The sequence below is a fragment of the Protopterus annectens genome, chromosome 1.part2 (assembly GCF_019279795.1).
Source record: "Protopterus annectens isolate FY-2018-M chromosome 1.part2, PAN1.0, whole genome shotgun sequence".
NCBI lineage: Eukaryota > Metazoa > Chordata > Ceratodontiformes > Protopteridae > Protopterus > Protopterus annectens.
Window position 1 is genome coordinate 692039848 of NC_056727.1, and position 15068 is coordinate 692054915.

The following is a 15068-nucleotide window of genomic DNA, read 5'->3' on the forward strand; positions in this document are numbered from 1 at the left end:
GGCAGTAAAACTGGCAATCCAAAATTTCAGACCATTTCTCAAAGAGGGCCTTTTGATGATAAGGACAGACAACACCACAGTCATGTGGTACATCAACAAGCAGGAGGCACTCATTCATACCCCCTATGCAGAATGACTTTGGAGCTTTGGAACCTAGCACTCAGCTACAACATCCAGTTACAGGCAATATTTGTACCGGGAAAGGACAATACTCTAGCAGACATATTGAGCAGAACCACATCGGATGCCCACGAATGGATGCTACACCCGGACATCTTCAAGACCATCTCAAAGAAATGGGGAAGACCACAGATAGATCTATTCGCTTCCCCTCTCAATCACCAACTCAAAAAATTCTGCACAAGGACATTCCACCCACTTGCATGGAAAGTGGATTCGCTCTCCTTCAGCTGGAAAGGTCTAACAGCATATGCATTTCCACCTCTTCCCTTGATACACAAGGTATTACTAAAAATCAAGGAGGAATGTCCAAGGATAACCCTGATAGCTCCAAACTGGCCAAGACAACACTGGTACCCATTACTGAGGAGCATGTCTCGGGACAACATGTGGCCAATACCCCTGATGCCTTTGATGTTAACTCAGAACAACTACAGCATCATACATCCAAACCTAAAAACGTTGCAACTGACTGCATGGAACATCACATAGCAGCAACTAACCCAGAACTTTCCCAAAGGGTTAAAGACATTATTCTTGAAGCCCGCAGACCTTCAACAAGAAGGAACTATGCAGGAAAATGGAAAAGGTTTGTCATTTGGAGCACTGAAAGAGGAAAAGATGTGTCAATTATAGATATGGCTAACATTCTGGAGTATCTGGCAGAGCTTCTACATACAGGCCTGTCCTATTCCTCCATCAAGATACATGCATCAGCTATTTCAGCAGAATACAGCTTTGATCCACCTGTCTTTTCACACCCTTTACTCAGGCAGTTCCTCAGAGGAATCAAGAATGTAAAACCTCCAAGGAAACCACCATTGCCAGCTTGGGATTTGAACTTTGTGCTAGAAAAATTAACACTGACCTTTTGAACCAGCAGCTACAGCGGACCTACAGCATTTATCGTGGAAAACTGCTTTCCTACTGGCAATAACCTCAGCAAGGAGGGTCTCTGAACTTCAGGCCCTAATGGCAGTACAGCCCTTCCTAATCTTCCACCAGGATAGAGTGTCCATGAGGACTAATCCTACGTTTATGCCTAAGGTGATATCCAGAGTGTCTTTAAACCAGGCAATCCACCTACCTACCTTCTTTCCCAACCCACAAAACAGAGGTGGGGAAAGAATGCTGCATTCCTTGGATGTACATAGACAGTTACGCTACTACCTGGACAGAACAAAAGTAGCAGAAAAACTGACCAGCTTTTGTAGCCTATGCAACAGGAAGGGAAGGAAAAGCAATTTCCAAACAGACAATCTCCAAATGGATAGGAAATTGCATACGGTTCTGTTACTCCTTCCATGGAAAACCAATTCCACAGAACATAAGGCCTCATTCTACAAGGGCAACAGCCACTACCACAGCCTTCCTACGAGGTGTGGCAACCAAGGACATTATTGAGGCGGCTACTTGGACCTCCGTGCATACATTTGCCAAGCATTATAACTTACCAATGTACTCCAGATCCCGAGCAGGGTTTGCCACTGCTGTGCTGCAAGGGATCCTAACCACACCATAATCTAAATTTTTCCTCCTCCCTTAGTTGGCTATGGTATTCTACCCAGTTGTTATGACTGCAGATGCATCCATGAAGGACATAGTACAGTTTTGTACCTACCATAAATGTAGATGTCCGAACTGGATAGCATCTGCAGTCAGGATTACCCTCCCTCCTGCCCCTCTGTGGTACTCCTAGGGTATTTACCCTCCTAATAGCTAGCTAGTGGGGGGAGTCTTTTATGGTGTATTTGTTTGTATATATGTACATACATGCTTATTTTCTGAGTTTGCCTTCTATCCTTTTGGAACCATTGGCATTTATCCAAAAATTAGCCTTCCAGGAAGGGCATCTGGCATCTGGGGCAAGAAACACTGAAGAAAATGGCGTTGGCTGATGCCTTTATACCCAGAGACCAGCAGAGATGACGTCGGGTGAAGTGCGACATCAGCCGAAGCCACACCCGGACTTTGGAATCCGGCCGACTGCAGGGCTGCCTGACGACAGGACAACCCAGTTGTTATGACTGCAGATGCTGTCCAGTTCGGACATCTACATTTATGGTAGGTACAAAACTGTACTTTTCTAGTATTGAGATCTCATATATGCTGAGTATTTTCAAATCGGTTTTGTTTTAATAGATAATCTCCTCACCTTATTTCAGTTATTGTTGATCTTTTTGCTTTTTCACATCATAAGCAAGTTCAGGTGATCAACAAGCAGGTCCGAGAGGTTTACAATTTACAGTTCTGATGCCACTTAATTCTGTCTGTCCTTTCTTGACCCAGTTAGTCCTACTAGGCTAGTGTCCTGTTTACAGGAGAGACCCGAGGTGGTATTTCTCTTACTAGGGGAAATTTGGCCAGGCCATTGAGAGCTTCCCTTACTCTTTTTGATAGGTGCTGGGCATATTTTGCATCCATCTGTGATACTGACTCAGGCAGTTGAGACCTTGGTTCAACATCTCATCTGAAAGATGACCCACTCATTAATGCATCACCCTGTTAATGCTGCACTGCAGTGTCAGCAGTCCAGTCACCTGAAGTGAGGATAGAACCCACAGCCTTCTGGTCTTCTATCACCAAAGGTCAGTGTGCTACCTGTTGTGCCACTGAAACTCCTTCAGCTTGGTTGTCTTGTCTTCTATCAAGGTACTCTCCTCATGCATGACAATGTCACTGACCTGTGATGATGACTCCCTCACTTTGTGCAATGTCCCTACCATCGTGGATTCTCTCAATCTCTTTGAATTTAAGTATACATCCTTCTGCTTTTCTTCTATTTTCTTTTTAAAGAGTAGGAATGGTTTTGTTGCAGGTCTCTCTTGTAGTTTAATCCCTTCATTTTTCCTACCATCCACTGTTAGTTTCTGCTAGTCCTCTTTGGTATTCTCCACATGTCTTTGCATTTCTGAGAGCAGCTGTTCATGGTCTAAGAAAGTCCTCAGCCCTAGAAATGTACTTTAGCAAGGTATAAAATTTTAAAGTAGACATCTGCTTGTTTACAGTGTTTTATAGCCAGTAGGAATTTTTCTTCTCCTCATTGTGATCTGTCTTTAGAAATCATCCTTCATATACACCCACTTGTCCCCCACATTATGAACTACCTCTTTCTGCCATGATTAGATAAACTTTTCTCCTTTAATACATAGGTTTAAAATTTTACACCCAGTGGTCTTGGGATGGGGGGGGGGAGTCTATTGGCACTTGTCGACAGCTGATAACCCCTGTTCTTAATTAGTTCTTTTTTTTGGCATTTTTTTATGCATTGCACAGTCATTTCCTTCCTTTCCCTTGTGTTATCAGCACAAATCTTAAGTTTGCTCCCCCTGGCTCTGTCCTTGAATTCTGTCAACTTCTGTTTCATCTCCTTGCTCTGAAGTTTTGTCTCTGTAAGTTTCCTTTTCATCTCCCTAAGGATGGAGTCTGTTCCTGTTCATCCAAGTGCTTTGATAATGTACTCTCTTTTATTACTGGGTTTTACATAATCTTTGAGTTCCAGATAAACCTAAAAGTCCTGAGTACATCTTGTTAATTTTTTTTTCATTTATTTCAGCCATATATTTTGTATGGTGTCCAGATTTGTCTTGTGGTGGGTTTCCCATCCCACACACATGAAGTGAACTGCTTACTTGCTGGAGTTCTTTTTTCTTAATGTTTTCCACTTCACCTGGCAGTTTTTTTCCCTTTTCTTTGACAGTCAGAAGGCACCTGTTGCATTGTACACTCTCCATAACTCCTATCCTATAGCTGACTATTTTTAATTAATTTCAGTAGCGAAGTTGGAAGGGTCTGGGCTTGCTGTCATTCAGCTGAGCTCCATATTGGAAGTACCTCCAATCAGTTGCCGTCTTAGAAGTCCCTGATTCCTACTCATTGATAGATAAAGAAGTTGAGAGAAAATTGATTCCTGCAGAGGTGAGAGACAGAACGCAATCTTAAAGTAAAAAGTGTATTAGTTACTTTCTGAAATATCTTTTGTTTTACAGTTTGTTTTTATTTTATACTTATGTTAAAATTGCAAATGGTTTTGCAAAAAAATGAAATTGTAAGATGATTAAATTTGTTTACTTAGATTTTCTCTATAGCCATGCCCACAAAATAATGTCATGGCATGTATTGTATGATGCTTTACATATCACACTGCGTCATGGCCAGTTAAACAAATTTTCTTATTTAAAGGAGCAGCTATTACTTTCTGGTTTCATTACCACATCTTATGTTTGCTAATTTTTAATGTGAGATGTTTTGCCTATAAGAACAAGTTGACAACTTGTGTTTGTAGGAAGTAAGAAGCTACTACTGATGCATTTAACATGGAAATACAGTAGTCTGTACATTAATTTAGATGGTGAGGCTTTGGGAGCATGGCCAGCTTTAGACACCCTGCAGTTGCTGAGAGTCCCCAGCCATAGCAAGTTTATCTTATTTTGTAACATATCTGTCAAACCAACAGAATAAACCAGATGGGTAATAATAACTCTTATTCATATCACCTTTAATATTCAAAGATATATGTAGTTATAGTAATAGTGTTTTGTCAAGTAACAGGTGCCACAATTTCATTACATGTTTTATCCTTGATATAGTTATTATTATTATTTTTTATTTACATTTGTTGACCGGGAGTGTCCGACTGGACGTAGGTCCATTTTCAGTGGAGGCCTGGGGAGAAAAGCTCCACAGTTAAAATAAACAGACAGTAGTTACAATGGATTACATAGCGATTAACAATTTAACATAGCAATTACTTACAACATATTTATAGATGAAGAACATAGTACATCAGTAGACAACTAGAATCTATCTGTGAAGTACATAACAGATATTAACAAATAAGTTCCTGCTGTATAATAAATACCAGGCTTATGAGCATCTGAGCTTGCTATAATCAAGGTAGTTAGTGGAGTGGAAAGAAAGGTAGTGGTTGGATGGGGTGGGTGATATTAGAGTGGGAGTTGCAAGGGCATAGCCAGCTTGTTTTTAGGTGCGCTTTTAGTAAAGTTTTGAAGTGGGTGCATGATGGTATGGAGGTAATTGTGGGTGAGAGGGAATTCCATAATTTGGCTATGGTGCAAGAGAATAGTGCTTCACCAGCAGAGTTATTGGTTTTAGTGATCTGCAAGTGATTTTTGTTGCTGGATCAGAGTGGTCTGGTGGTGCGATAGGGTTGGAGTAGATTCTGGAGGGATGGGACATTTAGTGGATGGTTTACTAGTTTGTGGGCAAGTGAGAGTTGATACCACTGAAGGAGGTAAGGGAATTCAAGCTAGCCCAGTTCAGCAAGTGAGAGACAGTGGTGACTACGGTAGGATGCCCCTGTGGCGAATTTGGCGGTTTTGTTGCAGCAGGTCTCTAGCTTGTTTAGATTGCATTGCCTTAGGTTGGTATATATTGGAGAGGCATAAAGTAGGGTGGAGATAAGGTGGGAATTTGCTATCGAAATCTTTGCTGCTTTGGTGAGAAGTTGCTTATTTCTGTGTAATGCTCCTAGTTTTTTGTGGACTTTTTTATGGTCATGGATATGTGAATGTCAAATTTTAGTTTATTGTCCATTTCCACTCCTAGCAATTTGGTGTGTTCAGTTGGGTATATAGTGGTGTTGTCTTTTTCTGTGATGTTAAAGTGAGAGTTGTTATGTTTGGTGGATTGGAAGATGAGTAGTTTAGTTTTGTTTGGGTTGAGTATTAATTGGGCATCGGATAACCGAGTTTCAACAGAGGAAAAGGCTTCCTGTGTGACTTGTTGCAGTTTGGGTAGGGACTGGGCTGAGCAGATGATGATATAGTTCTCTTCGGTTACTTAAATCCTGCTGGTAGACATTCTTTCCACTAAAATTAATATCATAGCCAGCTTTAGGTGCCATGGCTGCAGGCAACCCATTAATCATCCTTGACTGTGTGAGGGCCCTACAAAAGCTGTTGCTGCTGGATGGGGTAAAATGAGGAGAAGGAATTGTATTTGTTTTATAATTATTCTCTTTAACTGAAGCAGGGTTGTCATATGATCCTGTTAGGATAACTGATAATCAGTATAAGATGATGAACAAGGTATGCAGTAAAGATGTGTATCCCAGGTACCTTGGATTGTAAGAAGAGCTGATGATTCCAATCTTTATGGATGGTTTTCCCTTTCAGGGAGTTTTATAAATACTGGCAAGACACCAGATACTAGAACGTTCAACTTTTTTGCTCAAGAATTCTGGGCGAAACCAAAAATAATATCAGAATAAAGGCCTAAAATCAAAAACATGTTTTGAATATTACTCTTAATTCACTTAAAAAGTTAATGGAATAAAAGATTTTGCATCCAACATGCATTTTTGGACAATAAGAAGTATGAAACGCTGATGTCCGTATTTATTGACTGAAATACTAAATGATTTTCCAGCAAATCAAACCGTTTACAAGGCAGAAAGCAAAGTTATGAGACATAAATCAGGGGCAGTGTGTGAAATCAAGGACAGTTACAGGTATGCATTAGTCCTTAATGAGATAAATAAAAGTGACTTGCCCTTGCTTCTGTTTGACAAGCACTAATATCACCGATCTTCTGATGTGACAGTAACAGTGTTGTACACCGTATTGGCATTTGCTGACATAAGTACAAAACTAAACTAGTATTAAAACAAAAAAAATAGTATTACTGTGATTTGTGTGTGTGTTTTAATAGTGTAAGAGTAACAAACTGGCTGTAATTTTTCAGTTTCTATCACAGACATCATCAGCACTGCCATTATGCATGTATATGTGTATGTGGGGGTTTGCATTGTATTTAACAGTAACAATCTGGCCATATTTTTTTAAACGCATCATAAACATAGACCTTACCTATGTAAGATGCCTACCTTACTTAGATGCCTGTCTTTGGTGGTTTGGCAAGAAGAAGATATCTGAAAGCAACTGTTCATTGCCACTGTGGCACAGTGAGTAGCACTGCCATCACATGGAGCTTTGCACTGGACTGGTTGAGCTCCTGGCTATACGCCTTCATGCCTTCCCAGTGTGTCTCTCTCTCCATGTGCGCTGATTAACCCCAGTACCTCAAAAACATACAGCAAGTAAAATAGAATTCCTCCCTTTTCCCCAAAGGCAAGCATGTAGAGTGTGTGTGTGTATATATAGAAAATATCACTGTTTTTTTTATCTGTGCATACACATTATGCTTAGACACATACATTACTTTTCTGGGTAGCAGTGAAATTGCATTTAACAAGTAAGCATATTTTAAAAGTAAGGCATAAAATATATCATAGAACATTCAGACAATTGGAGCTTCTAGGAGTCTGGTGGCCCCCACACCCCAGATTGTATAAATGGATTTTACATGTATTTGGCGGTGACCTGTGCTCTCAGCTATGCCTACTAAGATGTGTGTGTACTGAAGGTTGCTGCCAGTTGTGGTGGGTGGGGTTACTGATTGCGTGGTCATTGTCAAACTTTAGAGTCATACACAGGAGGTCATTACAGCTCGTATTTGGGCTGGGAACAATGTGGTCATTGTTCTTTTTACTTTTCTCACAGACGTCAGAGGTGTACTAGAAGATTACTGTAGCATGTAGGGGCAGAGTGTACTGTGTAGGAGCAACAGAATGGAATAAATTACAGTAATCATTTTTTTCACTTTTCTTACAATCAGACATCAGGCATGTATACGGCCTTTGGGGATAGGGGTGAGGAGGCATGCAGTGCATGACAGGCCATATTTAGGTCCCTGGAACGGGTAGCTATAGACCTGTTTGATTTGCGGATGTGCAACAGATTCATTAGGTTTGAGTCAGAGATTGCTCTGTAAGCCAGGCATAAGTCTTCCCTAAGAAGTCTATACAATACAGAGTACAGTGACAGGGACTTTAGTCAGTCTGTGTTAGGCACATGCTGGAGTTCCTTGATCATCTTTGTTAGAAACCACTGAGGTCTCTCCAGTTGCTGCAGGTGCTTTGTACAGTACATGCCAAAAGGGCATTTTACTCAATTATGAGCATGATTAGTGTTTATTGTGAGCTACTGTTTTGACAGCTTTTAACGGTAAGCTTTGGGCACAACATAAGTCTTCCTGAAGTCTTAAATGCTTTCCTTATTATGATTTTTGTGCATGCCACCACTGGATTAAAAGGTTGAGAAATACTCTAAAATGCACTCCAAAGCATCTATAACTTCTGGGGCCCCATCTTAATCTGAGTTATTTCCCGCGTGGTTATTACTGTGCTGTTTTTGTCAGGAAAGGTGTGCTGAAAGGATGCAAGGAAAACTAAACTTGAACAGCAACACTGAATTTCATTTCTTAATTGTAATTTCTGTTCAAGCTATCTGTGCATGAAAAGGTTGTGTAAAAAGAAAAAAAAAACTTTAGAATGAACTTCGGAGCATATAGAAAGTCATGGTCTCTTGAACAAACTGAAGAGTAAGGCAAAGTGTGAGGAAAGGAAAAGGAAAAAGGAAGAAAAATATGTACATGGTGTGGACAGCCCAAGATTTTTTTTTTGGGGGGGCAAGGGGGCACTGGAGGATGTGTGTGTGGGTGAAACAGTAGGCTGTGCTTCAGGTACCATTTTACCTACGTCCATTCCTATGCATAGAGCTGTTGTAATTTATTATTGTCGCAACTAAATGACAGTGTGCATAATACTCTTAAAACTTTGCAGCTTGAACTGAAAAGTCACTTAAGAGAGGTAGGAGTGACAGGTTGATACTTAGAGTAGAAATGCCCGTGGGGGGTTCCAACTTGATGTTTGTTGGGGGCCTCCAAAATGCACCTGGTCGTAACTGGGAGTTCAGTCTTTTATGATGCCATTGCAGAAATTTTAAGGTGTGAAAAAAAATTCAAGGAGCTGTCCTTATCAACAAAATAAAATATAAAATCAATACATTTTTCTGTCAATGACTGTGTAATTTGGTATCGAGTGTGATAAGCATGTTATTTCCAAATCCAAGATTTTGTGATTAACACTTGCTTCACTCTTCCATCTAAAATGTAGTATCAGGGATTAAATGTTTCGTATTCATGTGATGCTCACTGCAGTAGTCTGTTAGTGCAGGGCCACTGACCTCGACAAGGAAGGATAATGTTGCATCATCCTGAGGAGACCTGAAGTAGTTTACATGCCCTGGCAGCCTCTCTGTACACTTTCCATATTTATATTTTGGTTAACTTGGTAGGTAGACTAGTCTGTAGACTGTCTTCAACTGTAACGCAAACCCAGATTGGAAAAGAAAATGTATTTTATGCTGTAACTGGCTTGTGATTGCGCAAAGAAACTACTAGAAATAATTGCAATAAAGGAATAGAATTGCATTGCAAACATATTAGTTAGTAATGCTAGTAACCTTAGAGGCTTAAATGATCAGTAAATAGATGAATAAATGAATCAATGCTGCATGTATGACTATAGATTTGTAATAAAGAGAGTTGTGTAGAGCACAGTAGGAGATACATTTGAAATTGTTTCTGCCCATGTTTGTAAATTACTTGCATTTGCATTCTTTGGTAAGTTGGCTTGATGTCCCTTCTCTGGGGAAGTAATCAAGGAGCCTGAATCCTCATCACTAACACTGGAGAGGGACGTTCACTGGGAACAAAAATGGATACAGCTAGCATTTCCACATGCAGCTGTCTGCATCAAGCACAATTTCCCTTAAAGGCACACATGGAGCACACTCATTCTGGGGTCTGGATTTCTCTCTCTGTCTCTCTCCAGGTCCTGAATAAGACTCCCCACTGGCACAGGTATAGAGTTGAGTTCAACCAAGTGTCCCAGTCAAGTCCTCTAGCACTCTCTCTGTGAAATCAGTGCTTTGTGTCCCTGCTCCAGGCAACTGACACACACACACACACATGCTCACTCACTCTGAAATTGATTTTCACATAAACACCTGGGAAAGGCTGGCACAGGTTTACTAGCTATGTCCCCTTCTGCCCAGACTATAAGGTAGTTACTGCCACCAGACACTCCAAAGCCAGCTGCTCTAAGGCTCTTACAAGGGTACCTAATTATACTGAGTGAAATCAATATTGGTACAAGTGGTAGTGTTTTGACCAATACAGTAAGACTTTCTGTTTCAGGAGTGGCCACAGAGTCACCAAATAGATACGAGTACTCTCAAAGGTTAAAATATTTTCAAAAGGACTAGCTAGAATGAAAAGTTTAAACTTGTTTAATAATAAATAATACAAGAACATACAAATACGGAATATCTGTTTACAATAAACACCAGAGTTTCAGTCACAGGAAATATTAAAATAACACAGATGAATAGATTCATACAAATAACAGAAAAACAGTACTTAACTACTGTCACTATATTTTCTTGACTGATCTAAAGAATGAATGTTCTCTGGTTCAATTACTAGAGAAAGGCAAGATGAAATAGGTGAGGGATCCTTCTTTGTCAGTTTCCAAAAACAGAGTGCAATGAGACTTCAGTCTCATCTAGTATTAAAACATAATTTTTTGTCCTGGTTTACAGAATGATATCACACACATCTGGTCACCTGATTTCTGGTTCCAGTACTACCCCCATTGCTAGAAATTGAATCAGTATTTAGCACATGTGTTAGTGTACACAGAGATTTGCTGAGATGTGTTATAGCATCTGGAAGCTATAAAACACTTTCACTGTTCTTACAGGAGCTAATAAACCACTCTCTGGCACAGACATATTATGTCTCTGGCTGCAGTCAGAATGGTCAGATACAATCTTTATGGCCTAAATGAAGTAATTTCATTTCTTACTCTTTTTCAAAGTTAGCTGGACTGAGATTAACCTGACCTCTTCCACTATCCTCTGGTAAAACATACATTTAATCAGTTACAGTACAGTCAGGACCCACTGTTGGTACATTTTTAACATAAGCAGCTTTACAAATACATTTTCAACACAAGCATCTGTACATATCAGTTTGATATACAAATGACATACAGTTCTTTACAAAATTCCCGCTAGCTGTGCTGGCATATGCTAAACACCCACTACCCTACTTCTCCTGGCATATCTGGCAATACCTCACATCGTCACAGGTAGTCTTTTAGTTTCACTTGAAAGGTCACTAGTTTATGCTCATTTGCAGACTGCTGATGAGATTTGGTCCCATCAGGCAGGTGCTGTTTTAAAGAATGTCATTTCACAGTTTACAATCCCAGTACTAGGTAGTGTACGTTCGTTGCAAATTTATGTAGAGAGTTGTTTCCAGCAGGCTGTAGCAGTTTTAGAGAGGGCTTTTCACTAACTGCAAGTCCAAAAAAAATCTCATACTGGTGGTAGATTTTTTTATAAGTCAGCATTTCAAAGTACATGGTAATACAGTGACACTCTACATAACCAAGGAGAAAGCCATATCCTTCCAACTCTGCAAAAAAAAAAAAACACGATTTGAGAAAGGCTACTACAACTCATACATCTTTCAGCAGTTTTACATGATCAGCAGATAATCTAAGCATGAAAAAAATTGGCACATGAATGGAAACTGTAGCCACATGTTTTGTATTGATGTAGGATCTCACAGAAATGGAATGGTTTGCTTCATGTCACAGTATTTTGCTGTTTCATACCTTTCAGTGCAGTTGTCCATCATTTGATCTCAGACAAATGTAGTGTAACATTTTCTCCACCCACAGTTAAGCAATTCCAGACTCCATAATGCTAGCCACCCCTTTCAGTTAATATAGAACAAGTCTTCACGGCTCTCTTAAAAGATAACTGATATGTAAGATCTGATCATATACTAGGTTGCCTGATTATTAGTACAATATGTGGCCTACCTGAACCCCCATTTGACCATTTTTATTTAAGCCTCTCCACTGGTTACATTTCCGAAGCTTGGAAATCAGACAGTATAGTGCTGTTACATTGGGATGGCCTAGCCATGTCCCCTGGGACCTGTAGACATGTTAATCTCACTTGACTCATGTAAAGTTATTAAACATATAATCTCAGATTTTATTAATCTGAACATTGAAAATGTTTTAACCCTGGACCATTATCAGTTTGACTTTGTCAAAAGAAAGTCCTTCCTCTTTAGTCTCATTTTTTTTGAAAAAGTCACTGAAGCAGTGGATAATGGTTAAACAATACATGCAACATATCTGGGCCTGGCCAAAGGCTTTTGACAGTATTCCTCAATGCAGGCATTTGTTGATAGACCTGCAGGTCTGAATGTAAATCCTTATTGTGTGGTGGATAGCTAATTGGTTGTCTGATAGAACCCATGTGGTCACAGTATCATGTCTGAGAGCACAAAAGGTTGCCATTGGTATATCACATGGCTTAGTGTTGGGCTCTGTCCTTTTAAGTTAACACTCCTGGTTTATTGTTACCAGGTTTGCAGATGATTATAAATTAAGTGTCTTTATTTGATCTTCCACTGACTCACAGTTGCTCCAACATGGATTAGACCATGTTAAGGATTAGTGCAAGGAGTGTTTAAATCTCTTATTTAATTGAAAATTAGCTTGTTAATTGGTCAGGATTCATGTGTCTGGAGTCTTTGTTATGTCTACCAGATTTTCCAGTAATAGTAGCACAATCACTTCCGTAACAGATATCCTTCAGTTAGGACGAGTAGGAAGAGAGACATTTACCCTTTGTAAATTTAACTAATTGAACTTTGATGAAGAAGCACACACAGTGGAATTAAAATGCCTGCCATAGAAGTTTGTTTTCTAGTTGCTCTGGCTTGTGATGAATTGATTTCAGATTTGCAAACTTTCATATACAAGCCATCTCACTTTGCTCCATATTGAAAGGGTGTAATTGAATGAAGGCAAATTTTACAGGCCAAAAGTTGTATCATCTGTAACATTTTATCATTGTATATAGCTTTCCATTCTTTTTCCAAACTGTCAGAAAGAAGACTAGCTTGTGCATTTGCTCTGTGCAGACAGATCAGATATTAATTTAGAAGAGCTAATGAATTCAGAAAAAAATATTAACTTTCAATTTTGTTGAAGAGTTGACAAACCAGGCCTACCACTCAGTAAAGACACTATAAATGGCTGGCACACTATATTGCCTTTTGCTATGGCAGGTATGATAAACTTTTGCAAGATGGTACTAACAGCACACTTCACTAAGGCAGAAAGGTACATCATCACCATACTTCACTGATGTTTCTGTACATACTTTCACAAAACACTATGTCCCATGAGGTCAGTTTAGGGGTAGAGCAGGTTTTGGCATGGCTGTACTACAGGAATTCTGCAACTGTCCACCTCATTTGTTATTGCTATCACTGCTTGAGGAGCTATTTAAATATAATGATTTTTGTTACAATGGCTGTCCTTGAAGAAGATAGTACAGTAAAGTTAGTGAGGATATGCTTGTGTGTAATACTTGATCCTTCCAAGTGGGACCCAGAGGTGTTAGAACCTATAGAGTAGCTCTTAGAGAAAAGGTGTCCAAGGCTTGTATCCATGGAGGCATAATGTGAGCATGATGATGATGTACTTGCGTGCTTGGGACTGAGGAGTTAAGCTCTTGGAGACCCTACCTGCATTATAATGTCCTCACTTATCCTTCACCTCCATGTTAATAAATCTGTTAACTGGTAGTTGTAAAACCTTCTCTGGAGAGAGGGGCGATCCCTTCCCCCAAAATTAACAGGTCACATTGTAATGTCATATATTAACATTGGGAAGTGGAGAACAATGGTTTTGGAAGCCAAGTAAGATTGGAGGTCAGGTGGTGCCTAGGTTGTTTTTTCACAGTGTAGCTGTAATACATTATTCATGAAATGTGGAAAACTTGTTCATAGGATTTGACGTGTGAATTGTAGAAACTGATGTGCATATAACTTTATGCCATTACATGATAATGATTCAGTATTTTTTTTTGCTTTGTTGAAAAAGCCAATAAGCAGTACATGGTATGACTACTGGGGCGCTGATTATGGCACTTACAACTACAACCCTTACATTGGAACTGTTGGAATACCAGTTGCGAAACCACCGGCAGCGACTGAGAAGAACGGATCCCAGAGTGTATCTGTGTCTGTGTCTCAAGGTATAATTGACCAATAGTAGTAGAGATAATTTATTGAGGAGATGAATATAAACAGTATAATATAACTTGAATCCAGTAATGGTCAAATAATTCTGTCTTGGGTTTGTCTAGTTCCAGTTAGTAACCTTTTATGATTTTAACATTTTTAATTAGTGTTAGTGAACTCCTCAGCATGTTGTCCTTTTATTGTTGATATGCTGTGTTACCTGTTTTGCCTTAATGTTACTTTTTTAACTTTGAAAATTAAGCAGATTTTAGTTTTCATTTGTTCTAGAAAGAATAATGTCCAGCAATAGACATTTTTTTGTTTTTCCTTTTTATTTTTAAGCATTGGATGCCCGCCTTGAAGTTGGATTGGAGCAGCAGGCTGAGCTAATGTTGAAGATGATGGCTACTCTGGAAGCTGACTCCATTCTTCAAGCCCTGACCAGTACATCTCCCACAAGTAATTTGTCTTCAGTTTTCAAAAATATGTGCAAAATACTGTTGTAGCTGTTTAGATAACTTCTCATTTGGCATTCTAACACAAAATGAGATGTTATTTTAAGATTCTGATCTGTTTAACCAGAGGTAGTGTGCAAGCCTTTCTACAAACATTGTGCAGACTGTGGAAAATGTCAATTTGTCTATTTTCCTGATTTGCCTTGGATACAGTTTGGAAGGGCATTGTGATAAAACTTTATGATGTACTAGTGTATAGACATGTTAATATTTTAAAGATCTGCTGTGGGTCTCTCATTTAATAAGCAAGCCTTTCTTTTAAATCTGCCCTCCTTCCTTTAAAGGTAGCTGTCAGCCAGCATGTCAGAGTCTGTTATATTACTTTGGATGAGCAACTGTCTAGAAAAGAAGGGTTAGATTCTTCCTTATTTCTTTCCTGCTTACTTTTTG

General features: G+C 39.4%; 1 protein-coding gene across 8 annotated transcripts in view; it reads left to right on the forward strand.

The window, feature by feature from the left end:
• Positions 1-15068, forward strand: part of BIRC6 (baculoviral IAP repeat containing 6) — a 4524268-nt gene that overhangs the window by 2813426 nt on the left and 1695774 nt on the right. For all 8 annotated transcript variants that reach the window (XM_044058419.1, XM_044058463.1, XM_044058448.1 and 5 more), the window contains exons 39-40: positions 14024-14177; positions 14506-14622. In XM_044058419.1, the coding sequence (XP_043914354.1) occupies positions 14024-14177; positions 14506-14622 (271 nt within the window). The remainder of the gene's footprint in view (positions 1-14023; positions 14178-14505; positions 14623-15068) is intronic.